At 41.2% G+C, this 17,771-nt stretch overlaps 1 protein-coding gene across 1 annotated transcript; it reads left to right on the top strand.

Annotated features, from left to right (window-relative positions):
- Positions 1 to 12,069: 12,069 nt before the first annotated feature.
- LOC100357176 (RNA exonuclease 1 homolog) lies at positions 12,070 to 14,653 on the top strand. The gene has a single exon (XM_051831784.2). The coding sequence runs from the start codon at positions 12,076 to 12,078 to the stop codon at positions 13,822 to 13,824; it is 1,749 nt and encodes a 582-aa protein (XP_051687744.2). The 5' UTR covers positions 12,070 to 12,075; the 3' UTR covers positions 13,825 to 14,653.
- The last annotated feature ends 3,118 nt before the right edge of the window (positions 14,654 to 17,771 follow it).

Below are 17,771 nucleotides of genomic sequence, written 5' to 3'. Positions count from 1 at the left end.
ACAGATTAATAAAAATGCTCTGTGTGTTCAAAAATTGTATTTTATACTTATTTGATGCTAGTTCTCTGTACATATATTAATTTGCATCTATTTTTTGAGAAATTCAAAAATTTCTGTATCTTTACCTATTTTCTTTTTTATCAGTTTACCACAAGCATTTGATAAAATAAAACACCCTTTCATGATGAAAAATCTAAGCAAACTGGTTATAGAAGAAACATTCCTCAATACAATCAAAGCAATATGAAAAACCCACAGCCAGCATCCTATTGAATGGAGAAGAGTTGGAAGCATTTCCACTGAGATCTGGTACCAGACAGGGATGGCCACTCTCACCATTGCTATTCAATATAGTACTGGAAGTTTTAGGCAGAGCCATTTGGCAAGAAAAAGAAATTAAAGGGATACAGATTGGGAAGGAAAAAGTCAAACTATCTTTCTTTGCAGATGATATGATTATTTAGGGGATCCAAAGAACTCTACTAAGAGACTATTGGAACTCACAGAAGAGTTTGGCAAAGTAGCAGGATATAAAATCAATGCACAAAAATCAACAGCCTTTGTATACACAGTCAATGCCACAGCTGAGAAAGAACTGCTAAGATCAATCCCATTTACAGTAGCTAAAAAAACAATCAAATACCTTGGAATAAACTTAACTAAGGATGTCAAAGATCTCTACAATGAGAATTACAAAATCTTAAAAAAAGAAATAAAAGAAGATACCAAAAAATAGAAAGTCTTCCATGCTCATGGATTAGAATATTCAATATCATCAAAATGTCCATTCTCCCAAAAGCAATTTATAGATTCAATGTGATACCAATCAAAATACCAAAGACATTCTTCACAGATCTGGAAAAAATGATGCTGAAATCCATATAGAGGCACAGGAGACCTCGAATAGCTAAAGTAATCTTGTACAACAGAAACAAAGCTGGAGGCATCACAATACCAGATTTCAAGACATACTACAGGGCAGTTAAAATCAAAACAACATGATACTGGTACAGAAACAGATGGATAGACCAATGGAACAGAATAGGAACACCAGAAATCAATCCAAACATCTACAGTCAACTTATATTTGATCAAGAATCTAAAACCAATTCCTGGAGCAAGGACAGTCTATTCAACAAATGGTGCTGAGAAAAACTGGATTTCCATATGCAGAAGCATGAAGCAAGGCCCCTACCTTATACCTTACACAAAAATCCACTCAACATGGATTAAAGATCTAAATCTATGACTGACACCATCAAATTATTAGAGAACATCGGAGAAACCCTGCAAGATATAGGCATAGGCAAAGACTTCTTGGAAAAGACCCCAGAGGCACAGGCAGTTAAAGCCAAAATTAACTATTGGGATTACATCAAATTGAGAAATTTCTGTACTGCAAAAGAAACAGTCAGGGAAGTGAAGAGGCAACCAATAGAATGGGAAAAAATATTTGCAAATTATGCAACCAATAAAGGATTAATAACCAGAATCTACAAAAGGATCAAGAAACTCCACAACAACAAAACCAACAACCCACTTAAGAGATGGGCCAAGGACCTAAATATCATTTTTCAAAAAAGGAAATCCAAATGGCCCACAGACACATGAAAAAATGTCAATCTCTTTTAAGAGAACTTCCATTAGAGTAACAGCAGATTCTTCAGCATGAATCTTACATTCTATTAGATAATGGGATAATGTATTTCATGTTCTGAAAGGAAAGAAACTGCCAATCAAGAATATAAATGAAGGAGAAATAAAGACTTCCCAGGACAATTAAAAGCTGAGGAATTCATTAGCACTGCACCAGCCTTACAAAAGATATGTAAGAATGTTCTATTATAGAAGGAAAAGAAAAATACAACTATCAAAATAACATGTGAAAGTATAAAACTCTTAGAATAATAAAAATGATATTCCAAATAAGAATTATTTCAAAGTGACATTACTAAGTCATTGCTTTTAAGTTATAATGTTAAGTACAAAAGGACTAAATCCCCCAATTAAAAGATACAGACTAGGGGCTGGCACTGTGGTTCAGTAGATTAATCCTCCATCTATGGTGCCTGCATCCCATATGGGAGCCAGTTCTAGTCCCAGCTGCTCCTCTTCTGATACAGCTCTCTTCTATGGCCTGGGAAAACAGTATAAGATGGCCCAAGAGCTTGGGCCCTTGCTCCCACCGGGCAGACCCAGAAGAAGTTCTTGGCTCCTGGTTTCAGATCCACCCAGCTCTGACTGTGGGGGCCATTTAGGGAGTGAACCAGTGGATGGAACATCTTTTTCTCTGTCTCTCCCTCTCTCTGTCTGTAACTCTACCTATCAAATAAATAAATAAAATCTTAAAAAAATACAGACTAGTAGAATGGATAACAAAAACAAGAAACTCACTTCACAAGTAAAGATACCCATAGACTGAAAGTGAAAGGATAGAAAAAAGTTATTCCATTCAAATGTAAATAAAAAGTGAGCAGGAATAACTACACCTATAGAAGGCAAAACTTAATACAAAAACTGCAAAACAGGGTCATTATATAATTATGAAAGGTTCCATTCAAGAAGATATAATGATTGTATATGTCCCTAATGCCAGAGCACTCAATGTTATAAAAAAACAATATTAGATCTCAGTGGAGAGATAAGCTCCAATACAATAATAGTAGGAGACTTCAACATACCACTTTCTTCAGTGAAATGATCATATATAAGAAAAAAAATCAAAGCAAAATCAGAGTTATGGGGCTGGCGTTGTGGTACAGCAGGTTAAGCCACTACCTCCAATGCTGGTGCTGTGGGATGACAAGGGCAATTTCAGTTCTCATCTCAATTTGCAGAAATTCTAAGCAGGTGGGGCAGTGAGCAAAGCAGGATTTATTGAAAGCAAGAAACCTCCTGCTGCAGCAGTCAAGAAGGGTCTCTAATGGTAAAGTTGCCAAAGAAGCTTGAAAATGCTGGCTCTTTTATAAACAGTGGTTCTCTCTGATCAGCTCCTTTCTGAAAAGCGGACAGACTTAACCATTCAGAGGAGGACAAAAGAACAACCAATCAGGAGGCCAGAATAACTGCCAATCAGGGAACTGAAAAGTGTACACTAAGGAACCAATCTGGGAACTGATATAAACTGATATATTAGAGTAACCTGTTTTGCACAAAAGCAGGGAGTGTAATCAGTCAGGTTCATTGGGTGGCTCAACAACATCTGAAGATTACACTGTACATGTTTTTCCGTCTCCTGTTTCTCCCTCCCTCAGGGCTCCAGGAGTTACATCATGTGTTTTTTTCTTTCCTATATTTTTCTTTCCTTTCCAGGGGCCCCCGGAGTCCCTATCACTGGACTCCTATATGTGCACACCAATTGAGTTCTGGATGCTTTGCTTCCATTCTAATTCCCTCCTAATGCACATGGAAAATCAACAGAAAATATATCAAGTTCTTGGGCCCCTGACACCCACATATGAGACCTGGATGGAGTTTCTGGCTCCTGGCTTTGACCAGCCCTGGCTGTTGCAGCCATCTGGGGAGTGAACCAGCATATGGAAGATCTCCTTCTCCCTCTGTCTCTTCTATATGTGAAATATATAAATAAATAAAATAAATAAAAGATACACTGCAGGGTTATTTGTAACCCCACAGCATGGCACTGGCATAAAAACACACAAACACACATAGGCCAGTGGTTCAGAACAGAGATTTCAGAAATGAATTCCAGCTTCTACAGACAACTGATTCTCAACAAAGGCACCACAAATATACACTGAAGAAAGGACATTCCCATGCATGATGCTGGGAAAACTGGATATCCATATGCAGAAAATTCAAACATGACCCTCCCCCACCTCACCCTATTAAAAAATCAACTGAAAACAGATCAAAGGCCTAAATACAAATTCTTAAATTGTGAAACTACTAGAAGAAAACTTAGGGAACATATCTCTAGACATTAGAATACTCAATGATTTTTTGAATAAGATCCCCAAAGCACAAGGTAACAAAAGAAAAACTGGACAAATGAGATTATGTCAAAATAAGAGGCTTCTACACAGCAAAGAAAACAATGAACAGAGTGAGGAGACAACCAAAAGAATAAGAGAAATATCTGCAAACTATTCACCTGACAAAGGACTATAACATCCACAATATATAGAGAGCTCAAGTGCCAGCAGGTAAAGCTTCTGCCTGTGGTGTCAGTATCCCATATGAACACTGGTTTGAATCCCAGCTGCTCCACTTCTGATCCAGTACCCTGTTAATGTGCCTGGGAAAGCATCAGAGGATGGCCCCAGTGCTTGGGCCCCTGCACCCATGTGGGAGATGCAGAAGAAACTCCTTGGTACTGGCTTCAGCATGGCCCTGCTACAGCTATTTGGGCAGTGAACAAACAGATGGAACACTCTCTCCTTCCTCCTCCTCCTTCCCCCCATAACTCTGCCCTTAAATAAATACATAAATCTTTTTTTTAAACAAACAAAAAAAAAAACCAGATATCAAAACAGTCAACAACAACAAAACAGTTCAGTTAAGAAACAGGAAAAGGAGCTGAATAGATTTCTTTTTCTGGTGCTTGTTTTATTGATAGTAATATACATTTTTGGATTCTTATTTTTTTCTCTTTTAAAATTTATTTTAGTTTTTTTCCTTTCTTTTATTTCTTTTTCCCCCAGAAATCTTTTATTTAAGTGACACAAACTTCATGCATTTCATAACTACAATTTGAATAGTAATGACTAACAAATATATGAAAATGCTCAATATCACTATCCATCAGGGAAATGCAAATCAAAATCACAATTATATACCATATCACTCAAGTCATACTGGCTATTAATAAAAAGACAAAAATAATAAATGCTGGTGAGGATGCACATAAAAAAGAATTCTTATTCGCAGTTAGTGGGGATGTAAATTAGTATAGCCATTATGGAGAATGGTATGAAAGTTCTTCAAAACACTGAAAATAAATCTGTTATATGGTTAGCCACATGAATTCTGGGTATATATCTGAAGGAAATCAAATCAGTATATGGAAGAGATACCTGAACTGCCATGTGCATAGCTAACATATGGAATCAACCTAAATATCTATTTATGGTCAAATGGACACAGAAGATATGCTATATATGCACAATGGAATATTATAGAGCCATTAGAATGCTGCATAGTCATGTTCAGGTGAGTTTAAAAATAGTCAATAGTATCAGAGGCAAGATGGCGGAATAGGAAGGGAGCACACTGATAGTCCGGGGAGAGATAGTTTAATAAAAGTGGAGATACTGCAGGTTCAAGGAAGAGTAGGGGAGGAAACAGCAGAAGAAACTCTTCCAGAACGCGTGATTCACAGCGGACCTGTGTGGAGAGCGTGGGAGCCCACAGTTCGGGACACCAGCGGCAGACTCAACACACCAGCGCTGGAACGCAAGGTGAGCCGAACCTCAATAGCCCGAGACACCGGCAGGCAAGCGGAGAGAGACTAGAGGGAACGACCCCAGTGGGGGAAAAGTTCACCAGGCTAGAGAGAGAGAGAAAAAAAAAAAAAAGTGACTGATACGGACACGGGTTTCTCTCTCTCTGCTCACCTCTCAAGGGCGAGCAAGACAAAGAGCAGGCGCCATCTTGGACATATGTCATAAGCAGAGCGACCTCAGGTCTGCACTGGCCCTGAGCCTAGCAGAAAACCCTGACTCTGGGCGGGGCTAATTAACAGGAGATTAGGACCTAGTAAATTTGTGGTGCTACTGAACTGAGACTGTGAAAAAAGAGACGGTGGGGGAGAGAACTCACGGAATTCACCTGAGTACTCTCCAGAGACGCTACAATTCCGTAACTTTGGCAACCCAGTGGGAGACTGAAGGAGAATTTGAACCCACTCTGAGGGCCAAACAGATTCCCTGTGTGGTCCTTGGGAAAGAGCTTCCAATCTCTGGCTCCTGTGGGTATATCATTTGCCTGCTAACTACCTCCAACTTCGTTCAGCTGTGCGGAATTACTTCCCTTTTGAATCAAAAAAAGAAAGAGAGAGAGAGAGAGATTTACCATTCCTAACCTGGGAGTGTCACCTTTGGGACACCAAACAGAGCTCTCAGGCCACACCCATCTCAAGCCCTAAGGCTCCATCAAAAACAGATAGTCCACTTAATCTAGAGTCATAGTATAACAAGAAAAAGCACCACAGTGAAGAAACCAAATATCTCCAATATGCCAAATAACAAACGCAAAAACCAAGGTAATAAAAACAAGGAAGTCACCATGACGCCCTCAAATGAAAAAGACACCCCAATTCAAGATTATGAAGATGATGACATAGAAGAAATGCAAGAAGCAGATCTCAAAAAATTGATAAGAACATTAAGAAGTTCTCAAAAACAAATTCTTGAACTACATAAAGCCTTAATGGACAAGATAGAAAATCTCTCTCGTGAAAATGAAATATTAAGGAGGAATCAAAATGAAACGAAACAATTAGTACAACAGGAAACTGTGATAGTGACTGAAGTGAAGAATTCAATAGATCAAATGAAAAACACAATAGAGAGCCTTACAAACAGAATGGGTGAAGCAGAAGAGAGAATATCGGACTTAGAAGAGAGAGAACAGGAAAGGATACAGTCAGATCAAAGAAAAGAAGAGGAAATTAGAAATCTAAAACATATTGTCAGGAATCTTCAGGATACTATTAAAAAACCCAACATTCGGGTTCTAGGAGTTCCTGAAGGCATGGAGAGGGAGAACGGATTAGAAGGCCTTTTTAGTGAGATATTAGCAGAAAATTTCCCAGGTTTGGAGAAGGACAGAGAAATCCTAGTACAGGAAGCTCACAGAACCCCTAATAAACACGACCAAAAGAGATCCTCACCACGACACGTTGTAATTAAACTCTCCACAGTGAAACATAAAGAAAAGATCCTAAAATGTGCAAGAGAGAAACGTCAGATTACTTTCAGAGGATCGCCAATCAGACTCACTGCTGACTTCTCATCAGAAACTCTACAAGCTAGAAGGGAATGGCGAGATATAGCCCAGGTACTAAGAGAGAAAAACTGCCAGCCCAGAATATTATATCCTGCAAAGCTATCATTTGTGAATGAAGGTGAAATAAAGACGTTTCATAACAAACAGAAATTGAAAGAATTTGTCGCCACTCGTCCAGCCCTGCAACAGATGCTTAAAGATGTGTTACACACAGAAACACAGAAACACGGTCATCAGTATGAAAGAAGATAAAGGAAGGAAACCTCACAGCAAAAGATCACAGGGAATTCAAAGCATATATTAGAACTTATCTTTGGCAAATGGCAGGGCAAAGTTACCACTTTTCATTAGTCACATTGAACGTTAATGGCCTGAACTGTCCAGTTAAAAAACACCGATTGGGATTTGCTTTTTAACCTGATGCAATTTTAAATGATGCTTAATTTTGTTTTCAAATTTCAAATCCTAGCTCTTACCCATACATGGAACAACAATCAAATTGTACATGTAATTCGCCACTTTGCTACACTAACATTGTTCCAGGGGTACTTATGATGTACTTTTGAATTTTCTATACATGCAATAATGACATTTGCTAGCAGTTTTATGTCTTCCTTCCCAATATGTATGCATTTTGTATCCTTTCTTTGTGTTACTGCACTGTCTAGTAATTCCACCATAATATTGAAAAGTAGTGGTGAGAAAAAGACACTTCCGCCTTTCCCCAACTTAAGGGAAAACTGTCCAATTTCACTATTAAAGCTGGTTTTGGTAGATATTCTTTATCTAGATGAGGAATTTCTCTTCTGTTTCTTGTTTGCTCAGTTTTTTTATGCCAAATATCTTCTACAAAAGTTGATGTAATCATTTAACATTTTTGCAGTTTGTGTAGTATGTCCAATTTATTGATTTTTTAAAATGCTGACAGCCTTGCTTACGTGGGATAAATACCACTTGCTTGTACTACATAAAATTGTTGGATTTTACCTATTATTAAAAAAAAAAGAGATTTCTAAAGGCAACCCAGAGGAATCCTTAATCCAGTTCTTCATTAGAAGAGATGTGCAATTCGGGACATGCTCAAGCTGACTTACCTCAAACGGTAGAGTTAGAAACATACCAGGAGATTCCAATTCAATCCCATCAAGGTGGCATGTACCAATGCCATCTCACTAGTCCCAGTGATCAATTTCTGTGCACAATTGATCATAATGATAGGACTAAGAACCAAAGGGATCACATAAACAAGAATAGTGTCTGCAAATACTAGCTGATAGAATCAAAAATGGAGAGAATGATCCAACATGGGAAGTGAGATACACAGCAGACCCATAGAATGGCAGATGTCCTAAACAGCACTCTGGCCTCAGAATCAGCCCTTAAGGCATGCGGATCAAGCTGAAAAGCCCATGAGAGTATTTCAGGCATGGAAAGCCAAGACACTCTGGGGAAAAAAAATGAAAGATCTCCACGAGTGAGATCCCAGTGGAAAGAACGGGTCATCAAAGAAGGAGGTACCTTTCTCTGAAGGGAGGAGAGAACTTCCACTTTGACCATGGCCTTGTCTAAATATGATCAGAGTCAGTGAACTCAGGGGGCTTCCATAGCCTTGGAAACTCATGACAAGAGCCTAGGGTGATTACTGATGCCATAAACAAGAGTGTTAATTTGTTAAGTCAACAACAGGAGTCACTGTGTACTTACTCCTCATGTAGGATCTTTGTCCTTAGTGGGTTGTACATTGAGATTTAATGCTATAACTAGTACTCAAATAGTATTTTTCACTTTATGTTTCTGTGTGGGAGTAAACTGTTGAAATCTTTACTTAATGTATGCTAAACTGATCTTCTGTACATAAAGAGAATCGAAAATGAATCTTGATGTGAATGGAAGGGGAAAGGGAGTGGGAAAGGGAAGGGTTGCGGGTGGGAGGGACGTTATGGGGGGGAAGCCATTGTAATCCATAAGCTGTACTTTGGAAATTTATATTCATTAAATAAAAGTTTAAAAAAAAATAAAAAAAAAAAAAATTAAAAAAAAAAAAAAAAAAAAAAAATAGTCAATAGTGATTACTTGAGATGAAGAGTAGGGAGAAAAAGATAAAGTTGGATAATGGGTACAAAAGCACAATTAGATAGAAGTAATAGGTTCTAGTGTTCCACAGTACAGTGTGGGGTAGCAATAGTTCACAAGAAACAGGTAAAATGGGCCTAAATCCATACTACTTAATTATTAAAGGCAAAGATAATCTCAGAATTCTGAAGGCCTAGTATTTAACATTAGTCTGGTAAATTAATCCCTTTCAATTATGTGGCACTGGGGGAAAAATGCATGGAACAATATGGAAGGGTCACAAACCTCATTAGTTCAGACAAGTAAATCAAGCAATATGGTTGATCAATAGGTTGTAAAATTGTTGCAGTCAAATTTCTCCTTCATTCTATACTTGGCAACCAATTAAATGAAGAAAATGAAGAGGAGGAAGGCAAACAAAGAGATTTCTAATCTGGATAGCAGAGATAAATGAGTCACTGTAACCAGCTGAGTTTTCAAATACAGGAAGAGGAGCTTATAATACATTTGTAATATAATAAAAGTAGCAAGACTTAATGTTGGCTACAGATTTACCTGGATAATTAAGAAATATTTAGGAAGAACATGGTAGATATGTTTTGGTTCTGGTGAAGATGTAACAATGAAAAATTAATTTCAATTTATTGGTGACAACTGTGCCAAACTAATTTATAATAGAAAAAATTAGAAAATCTGATAGGTTTTGGTTTTATATGGCTTTGCTTTTATATCTTTCCTTCGATTTGTTGATTTAGAGGAAGGTTATAAACTCAGTTTCAAGAAGGCTTATTAAACACAACTTCAGATTTAAACTTTTGGATATGGTTTTCATTTGACACTAGAAACTGCCTCTCTGCATGGGAATCACCTGAAATTCATTCCAGATGGATTCCCAAAGACATGTTCAGCTATTTAGAATTCCAAATTTGTCTGATTTCCAGTCTCTGCTGGAGTTTTTGTTTTCAGTTCTAATGAATAGTCTCCCCAAACTCTTGTAAGAGCCAGCTTTCTGCTTCTGGTAACTGGGAATTTCATTCAGGGAGAATGTGTAGTTAAATTTTTAGGGATGGAAATCTTTACTAATGATTTAAGCTAAAATAGTTTCAGAAAGTGGTCTAATTAAAATTTACACACAATACACATAACATATAACATTCTACTCATGAATCCCTAATGGCAAACAAATGTTTTTACTAGGAATGAACAAAAACATGTGAACAAGAGCATTTTAACATGATACCAAAACTGTGATAGTTACAAAATATTTTATAGAAATATATTTGTACCAAATACAGCATGTGATGCACTGCCCTAGTGAGAAAAGTTTTCCTGTCCAAATGCTCTTCCTGGAATTTATCTTAAGGACAGCTAGGGAGGACAGTGTTCTACAAAATCTATACTCTATGGCTACCCTTGTAGTGTCGTATATCTCTTGGGGAATATATTTGTGCTCTTTTCTTTCATTTTTATTTTTATTTTGGACTTAAACATCTAATTGTGATACAGAAAAAATGATTTCATGATTCAATGAAAATATTACCAAACTAGAATTCAGGGGTTCTTTCTTTGTTATCAAGGATATGTCTATAATTATTCAAATTCCTGATCCTCAATGCCCCCTTTTATAGGACTCATTGTATTTTTCACCTACACTCCATGTACATGTCTAGTGTGTGCCTTCATCATGTCTGCTACCTGAAATGCCAACTACCTTTCTCTTGATGTATTTACAGCTTATGGATGAATCCTATCCATGATGTCACATCTTTTTTTTGTATGTTTTTGCAATCTTTTTTAGTAAATCCAGACAGCCCTGTTTCGCTTCACTTTTGACTGTCCATTTACATTATACAATAAAATTTTGCATTGTGCTATATAAAATCATGTTATTATTATATTATTTCATATCCACATAAGTCTTATTTACTTGAATGGTGTAAAATCTTTCAGAGTAAATATATGGCTTATAAATTTTCATTCATACCTGGTTTTCTCAAACTGTGAGACACACAGGAAATGCCATATCCACTGATATTTTATTGGTCGAATTTTAAGTCCATTATCAATTTTAAATCCATTCATTATTTTTGAATGGAACTTTACATACATTTTATATTCATAGTCCATGATAAATTTATATACTGAAATCTTTGATCAGTACAACTTTTCCTATCTTTATCTCTAAGAATTTAAATCAATTTTTATTGGTGATAAGTGGTTTGGTATGAATATTAACTTTTAAGATTCTTCTAGAACTTCACTTAAGCCAGGCCTCTGACAAGTACAAAGCCCAGGTGCTTTTTACCATTACAGCCCTCAATTTCTCTTCTAATTTATTGTCTTTTAATTTAATGTCTCCCTTTTGAAATTTATCCTGGTTTTAAAGGGTGAAGGGGAGAAAGAACTTCTGGGTACCAAGATTATTCTCACAGTCCCTACCTGCCCACCCATCTTCAGAAATAAGGTCTCTATGTCCTTGTGCCCATGAATTCAACTTGCATCCAAGTCCGCCTGTGTCCTGGGACAGAAATGAGTCCTGTCCACATCCTGCCTCAAATGGTCCACAGGGCTGGGGAGGGGTCGGCAAGCAAGGAAGAATGAGACACGAAGCAGCCCCAGAGTAACCAGCGTCTTCCAGACTAACTGGCTCACGCTGGACTGTGTGTTCTTGGGCAAAGTACGGACACTTAAAGCCTTGATTTCTTCCTCTGTGGTGCCGCGGCAGCAACCACTGAGGTTTTAAGATCCTAGGGTCCCTGCAGGGTTCTGTGAGTAAGCGCGGGAAAAGTTCAGGGCATAGAACCTGGCTCCAAAATTACAATCTAGGAGATCCACTGATCCAAACATTAGACCTTTCTCAGTAGAGGGGCCCCTGGGACTTCGGAAGCTAGAATACTGAGGAAAATCAAATCAAAAAATAGCAGATTAAGGTGTGTACCTAAACAGGACCAGGGATTTCCGCCCCACCCTCGGCCTATATAAGGGCCAGGAGCACGGATCTCTCACAGAGACGCTCCGGGACTGTGAGGCAGCATGAGCTTGAGGGCCACTGCGCCCTGCTGGTTCCCGCCAGGGTATCCAGAATCTCAGAGGAGGGCCGAACGGGTGGTCCGCTCCGCCGTGGCGTTCCTGCCGCCTTGCTACCATCCTGCCTGGGGCGGCTTGATCTGGGTGCCTCAGATGTGCACCCAGGCCCCCAAATTTGTCGTCATCCATGCCGAGCCCCCGAGGAGAGGCCCGGCGTTGTCCCGGGCCTGGCCCGGGACACCTCAGAACGGGTGGTTCTGGCCGGCCCCACAGGCGCACATGGAATCATTCCGCTGGCTACAAGCTGCCCCCCGGCCGCCTGAGGAGCCTTACTCGGTCTACATCTCAGCCCCCGGTGAGAAAAGGAGGACTGCCTATGTCGCCAAGCCCGGCTCGTCCGCAGTGCCCATAGGTGCCAAGAGGCCCCTCGCGGCCAGCAGCAGCCTGCCCGTCCCAGTCCCCGAGCCTGGCAGCCGGCCACCCAAGGCGCGCACGTGGTCGGGGATGGTGCCCAAGACCACCACCACCATCCCGTCCAAGGGGATCGCTTCCAGCCCCGCCTCCCAGGGTTTCAACAAACCCATCGTCTCCAAAGAGCGTGAGGGCAAAGTCCCCTCTGTGGTCCGCCAACGTTACCTCAGCTTGTTTATCGAGGAATGTCTCAAGTTCTGCTCTTCCAATCAGGAGGCCACAGAGAAAGCGCTGAACGAGGAGAAGGTGGCCTACGACTGCAGCCCCAGCAAAAGAATCTATGTGGACGTCGCCGCGAGCACCCTCCGGAGGCTCAGGGGCCTAGTGCCCAGCGCCGCGCCAAGTCCCAACAGCGCCTCCCTGTACAGGCACCTCGGCCGCTACCTGCTCACCGAAGACCAGCTCAAGGAGAACGGCTACCCCTTCCCGCACCCTGAGCGGCCAGGGGGAGCCATCCTCTTCAAAGGCCAGGAGAAGCTGCCCAAAGACGCCTCCTGCAGAATCTGCTGCCGCTGTGGCACCAAGTACCCGGTGTTGCCTTCGGGCCTCAGTGCTGGCGACCAGGAGTGTCGCTACCACTGGGGGCGGCTTCGGCCGGCAGAGGCGGCTGGCGGCTGGGAGACCAGGTACATATGCTGCGCGGAGGCTTTGGGCTCTGCCGGCTGCCGGGTCGCCAAGCGGCATGTCCAAGACGGCCGGAAGGAAAACCTCCAAGGGTTTGTGAAGACCCCGGAGAGGGCGCGGTCTCACCCCGCCCAGCCCGGCGTCTACGCCCTTGACTGCGAAATGTCTTACACAACGCTGGGGCTGGAGCTGACGCGGGTCACGGTGGTGGACCCCGAAATGCGAGTGGTGTACGACACCTTCGTCAAGCCCGATAACGAGATCGTGGACTATAACACCAAGTTTTCCGGGGTGACCGAGGCCGACCTCGCCCACACCAACGTCACGCTGCGCGACGTCCAGGCCGTCCTGCTGAGCCTGTTCAGCGCCGACACCATCCTCATCGGGCACAGCCTGGAGAGCGACCTGTTGACCCTGAAGGTCATCCACTGCACGGTGGTGGACACATCTGTGCTCTTCCCCCATCACTTGGGCCTCCCGTTCAAGCGCTCGCTGCGGAATCTCATGGCCGACTACCTCCACAAGGTCATCCAGGATGACGTGCGTGGGCACAACTCCCAGGAGGACGCCAGTTCCTGCATGAGTCTGGTGTTGTGGAAGATCGAGGAAGACACCAAGGCCAGCGACGGCTCCGGCCCGACACCTGCTCGCCTCTCCTGAAGCCCCAAGCCTGCTCTTAGACCCAGGCCTGGACTAAATAGCTCTGTGAGGTCTCCAGAACTAATACTTACCTCTTAAGAACACAAAAAAGAGAAAGGGAGGAGCTGCCCAGAACTTGAGAAGACAAATAGCCGAGAGCAACCCTGGAGTCTCAAGCCCTCTTGTAGCAGCTTCTGTAGCCTTTTCCTCATCTTTGCCCTTCAGATCTCTGCCTTCACTGGAGAATTCTGCCAACTCTACTGGCACGGGGACTAGGACAGACTTTGACCATCCAGTCCCAGACCCAGAGGCCACTCTGCATGCACCTGGCGCCAGATACTAATTCTTCGAGACCTGACTTCCATCTGCTCATTACGAGTTTATGTGAACTCTTTATTTTTATTATTTTCAATGACTTGCACAGTGACCTTCACTCACCTGGAGAGGCAAGTCCCCTTGTGCTGCCTTCCGTCTTGACGGTCTGAAAATTCATTATAAAATATTTCTGTCACATCTCATTAAAATGGAGTAGAGAAACTATGGGAAGGAAAACATTCAGGGCAAGATCGTCTGCTCCAGGAACGGTCGCACGGAAACAACCCAACGAAACAGCCTGCCCTATCTTTAAGACTAATTTTACTCAGCAGCTGACGTCGGAACTGCCAACTATAGTCTTAAGACTAACTTTACGTGGTAACTGCCTCTGCTTAGAGCTTGCTGGCTCCCAAAAGTGCGAAAGTGCTTGTAAACTTTCGCTTACATAGAATTCCTTGTCCTAATCAACCTCTAACCTTTCTTTTGTTCCCTGAACATACCAGCTGCCATCCTGGCCTGAGCATATATGTATCAGATTACAATCTTATTATTTATTCCAAAGTAAAAATTCTTGAATTAAAACTTCATCTCTGCTTTTTTGGTTGACTTTGCTAGGTGGTGGGGTATGAATTAGAATTAGATCAGGAGCCCAGAAGCCACATCTGGCCAGAGTGTGGACTCCACCCAGAGCTCAAGAGGGCTAGATCTTTTAAAATAGCATTAACTTATCACCTCTAGGAGAATAGAGTATCCAGAAGAGTAAGAACTGTGTCCCTTTTCCATTCCTTTATTTTCCAAATACTTAATACCTAATATAGACTAGATGTTCAGTGAATATTGGTTAAATGGATGAGTGGAGAAAGGTTTGGCACACTCTGTAAAGGGACTGCTAGCCAGTATTTTAGGCTCTGTGTGTTCTGTGTATGAACATGAACTCAGCATAATTGGTTAGGTATTAAGAGGGTGGCAACTCAGACTATGGTGGTGCCTTTGGAAAGTGATTGGATTAGTTTATTTAGGGTGTGGCTTCCATGATTGAATCCTGATGGCTTTATAAAAACAAAGGGAGAGAGAACACTTAAGACACAAAGACACATACTCCTGCTATGTGAGGCAGCTGGGGGCTGGGGTGCTTTCTAGAGCCTGTGCAATGCTATTTGTTTTTCCAGAGTCAGGAGCCAAAATAAACCCATTTTTCTTTAATAAAGCAGTTGACTCAAGTATTTCATTTGGTAAGGAAAAGCTGGGCCATAAAGATATGTTATGACTACTCAATGTTGTCTTTGAGTTGTTAAACAACCATAGGCATGTCAATGATGAGCATGGATGTGTTTTAATAAAATATTCAAGAATGCTGAAATTCAAATATCATACAATTTTAACAAGTCATAAAATTCTTTTTTTTTCCAACCACTTAAGAGTACAAAACTATTCTTAACTTATAGGATATACATAAACCAGATGGTGGGCTGACTTTTGTTTGCCAACCCTTGGAATAAAATATGAATATCAGTTAAGTTAAGTAATTTAATTGAATTTTTACATTTATTATGGTAATTATATGTGGAAAATCTTGTTATATTGCTTTACTAACAGAAATGAACTAACCTCAGATGCTGCCTGTGGGGAAATTAGGCACACAAGGCAACTCAATGATGGCGCCCAAAGGAAGTAAGGTGGGCAGTACTCAAAGTCATTTACCACCAAAGCTGATTGGCCACACAGCATCAGGGGAGGTGATGACAACTGATGACGAGTGTACAGACATGTGGCTGGTCCTGTAAAAAGTTGCCCCGTAAAATGACCTTTGACCTTTTAAGTAATTGGTTGGTCCTTATGCCCTGCCCCAGTAATCCTGTGGTTTTGCGCTTTAAAAGGCTTTGCTACATGTGCAATAAACTGAGTTCTTGCTTGCTTGACTTGATTCCCCGCTGTGTCTGACTGTCTCCGGGATTGGGAGGCTGGGGAACGGGCGAATGTCGCACTTACCTTTCTTCGGACCCAGTCCATCCTCGTTCGGGTGGACTAAGGCTCTGCAATTATATGATTTTTTTTTTTTTTGACAGATAGAGTAATAGACAGTGAGAGAGAGAGACAGAAAGGTCTTCCTTTCGTTGGTTCACTTCCCAAATGGCCGCTATGGCCGGCACTGCACCAATCCGAAGCCAGGAGCCAGGTGCTTCTTCCTGGTCTGGATGCAGGGTCCCAAGCACTTAGGCCATCCTCCACTGCCTTCCTGGGCCACAGCAGAGAGCTGGACTGGAAGAGGAGCAACCAGGACTAGAACCCGAGCTCATATGGGATTCTGGCACCACAGGTGGAAGATTAACCAAGTGAGCCATGGCGCTGATCCCTGTAATCATATTTTTATAATCTTACTTTAATAGAAAATAATATTCATTTGGTCATTCATTGGTAAAACATTGTGAGTATAAGAATCATGGAGGGAAAATCAAACAAAAACTAGGTTAAATGTAATTTTGTTTTTTCTTGTGCTACATAGATTTTTATCAGATGCTCGGGGTCCTAGCTCATTATTGGATTTATTGAAAAGTGGATTTAAAAAAAAATTGAAGAGGAAAGTATGCATTGAGGAACAACTGATGAGGTGACAAGACCATGTAAATTGCTAGATGTTACAGAAAGTCACGAAACTGCAGACTTGGTCCACTGCAAATTCATGCTATCCAACTTCATTTGGGTTCTTAATGCGACTTGTCAATCCTTTTCTTTATTTACTGCTTGTTAAATTCTTATTGCATTCTTCATAGCAGCTGTTTTAGATTTTTATTGCTCCTCAACTTCCAATCTCATAACTTCTCTTACTCTATACTCATCACCACTGCTGTCTTTGTCCATGTTATCCACCATGAACTCCTGAAAGTTTTCTCCCATTGTCCTCATGTATTACTGCAACCATTCCCTTCCCCTAACTTTGGCTTCACTTTTTTTCCTATGGCAAGGTAAAATGTATTTCTTTTTTTCTGTGACTAAATTGTCATGTGTTCTCCCTACCATATGTTTTTCAGTCTCTTCCATAACATTGGTCAATCAGTCATCTCCCCTCTCTCTGTCTCTACGGGAAGTCTGTCTTCCTTTTATAGACATGTTCTGGTCTTCCAATACTTAAAAACAGGATTTCTTCGGCTTTTCTTCACTGATGTCTCATGCTAGGGGGCATCTGTTCTGATTGATTGAGCTTCTATTCTTAGTGGTAGATGCCTACACATATCACCCCTTCCACCTTGTCTTGAAACACACAACAAAAATCCATGCCAAAAGTAATCACCAATTGGGCCTTCTGCTTAATTAATGCTTCTTCCTATTCGATCTCTTTCAGGTTGACTATTTTATGTCTCAAAGATAGGGACTGTATTTGATGACTTTGTTTTACTTATTATGACTTCTTTAATCTTTGTAATCTACTCACTGTTCTTTTGAATTTGCTTTTTTTTATAGGCAGAGTTAGACAGTGAGAGAGGGAGACAGAGAGAAAGGTCTTCCTTCAGTTGGTTCACTCCCCTAATGACCGCTACGGCAGGCGCGCTGTGCCGATCCGAAGCCAGGAGCCAGGTGCTTCTTCCTGGTCTCCCATGTGGGTGCAGGGCGCAAGCACTTGGGCCATGCTCCACTGCCTTCCCGGGCCACAGCAG

The sequence above is a fragment of the Oryctolagus cuniculus genome, chromosome 9, assembly GCF_964237555.1.
Source record: "Oryctolagus cuniculus chromosome 9, mOryCun1.1, whole genome shotgun sequence".
In the NCBI taxonomy this organism is placed as follows: domain Eukaryota; kingdom Metazoa; phylum Chordata; class Mammalia; order Lagomorpha; family Leporidae; genus Oryctolagus; species Oryctolagus cuniculus.
Note: the sequence above shows the minus strand (reverse complement) of the source record. Positions and strands in the feature narration are given on the sequence as shown.

Excerpts from the sequence above, each read along its gene's own strand:
- LOC100357176 (XM_051831784.2), top strand. The coding sequence starts at position 12,076 with ATGAGCTTGAGGGCCACTGCGCCCTGCTGGTTCCCGCCAGGGTATCCA.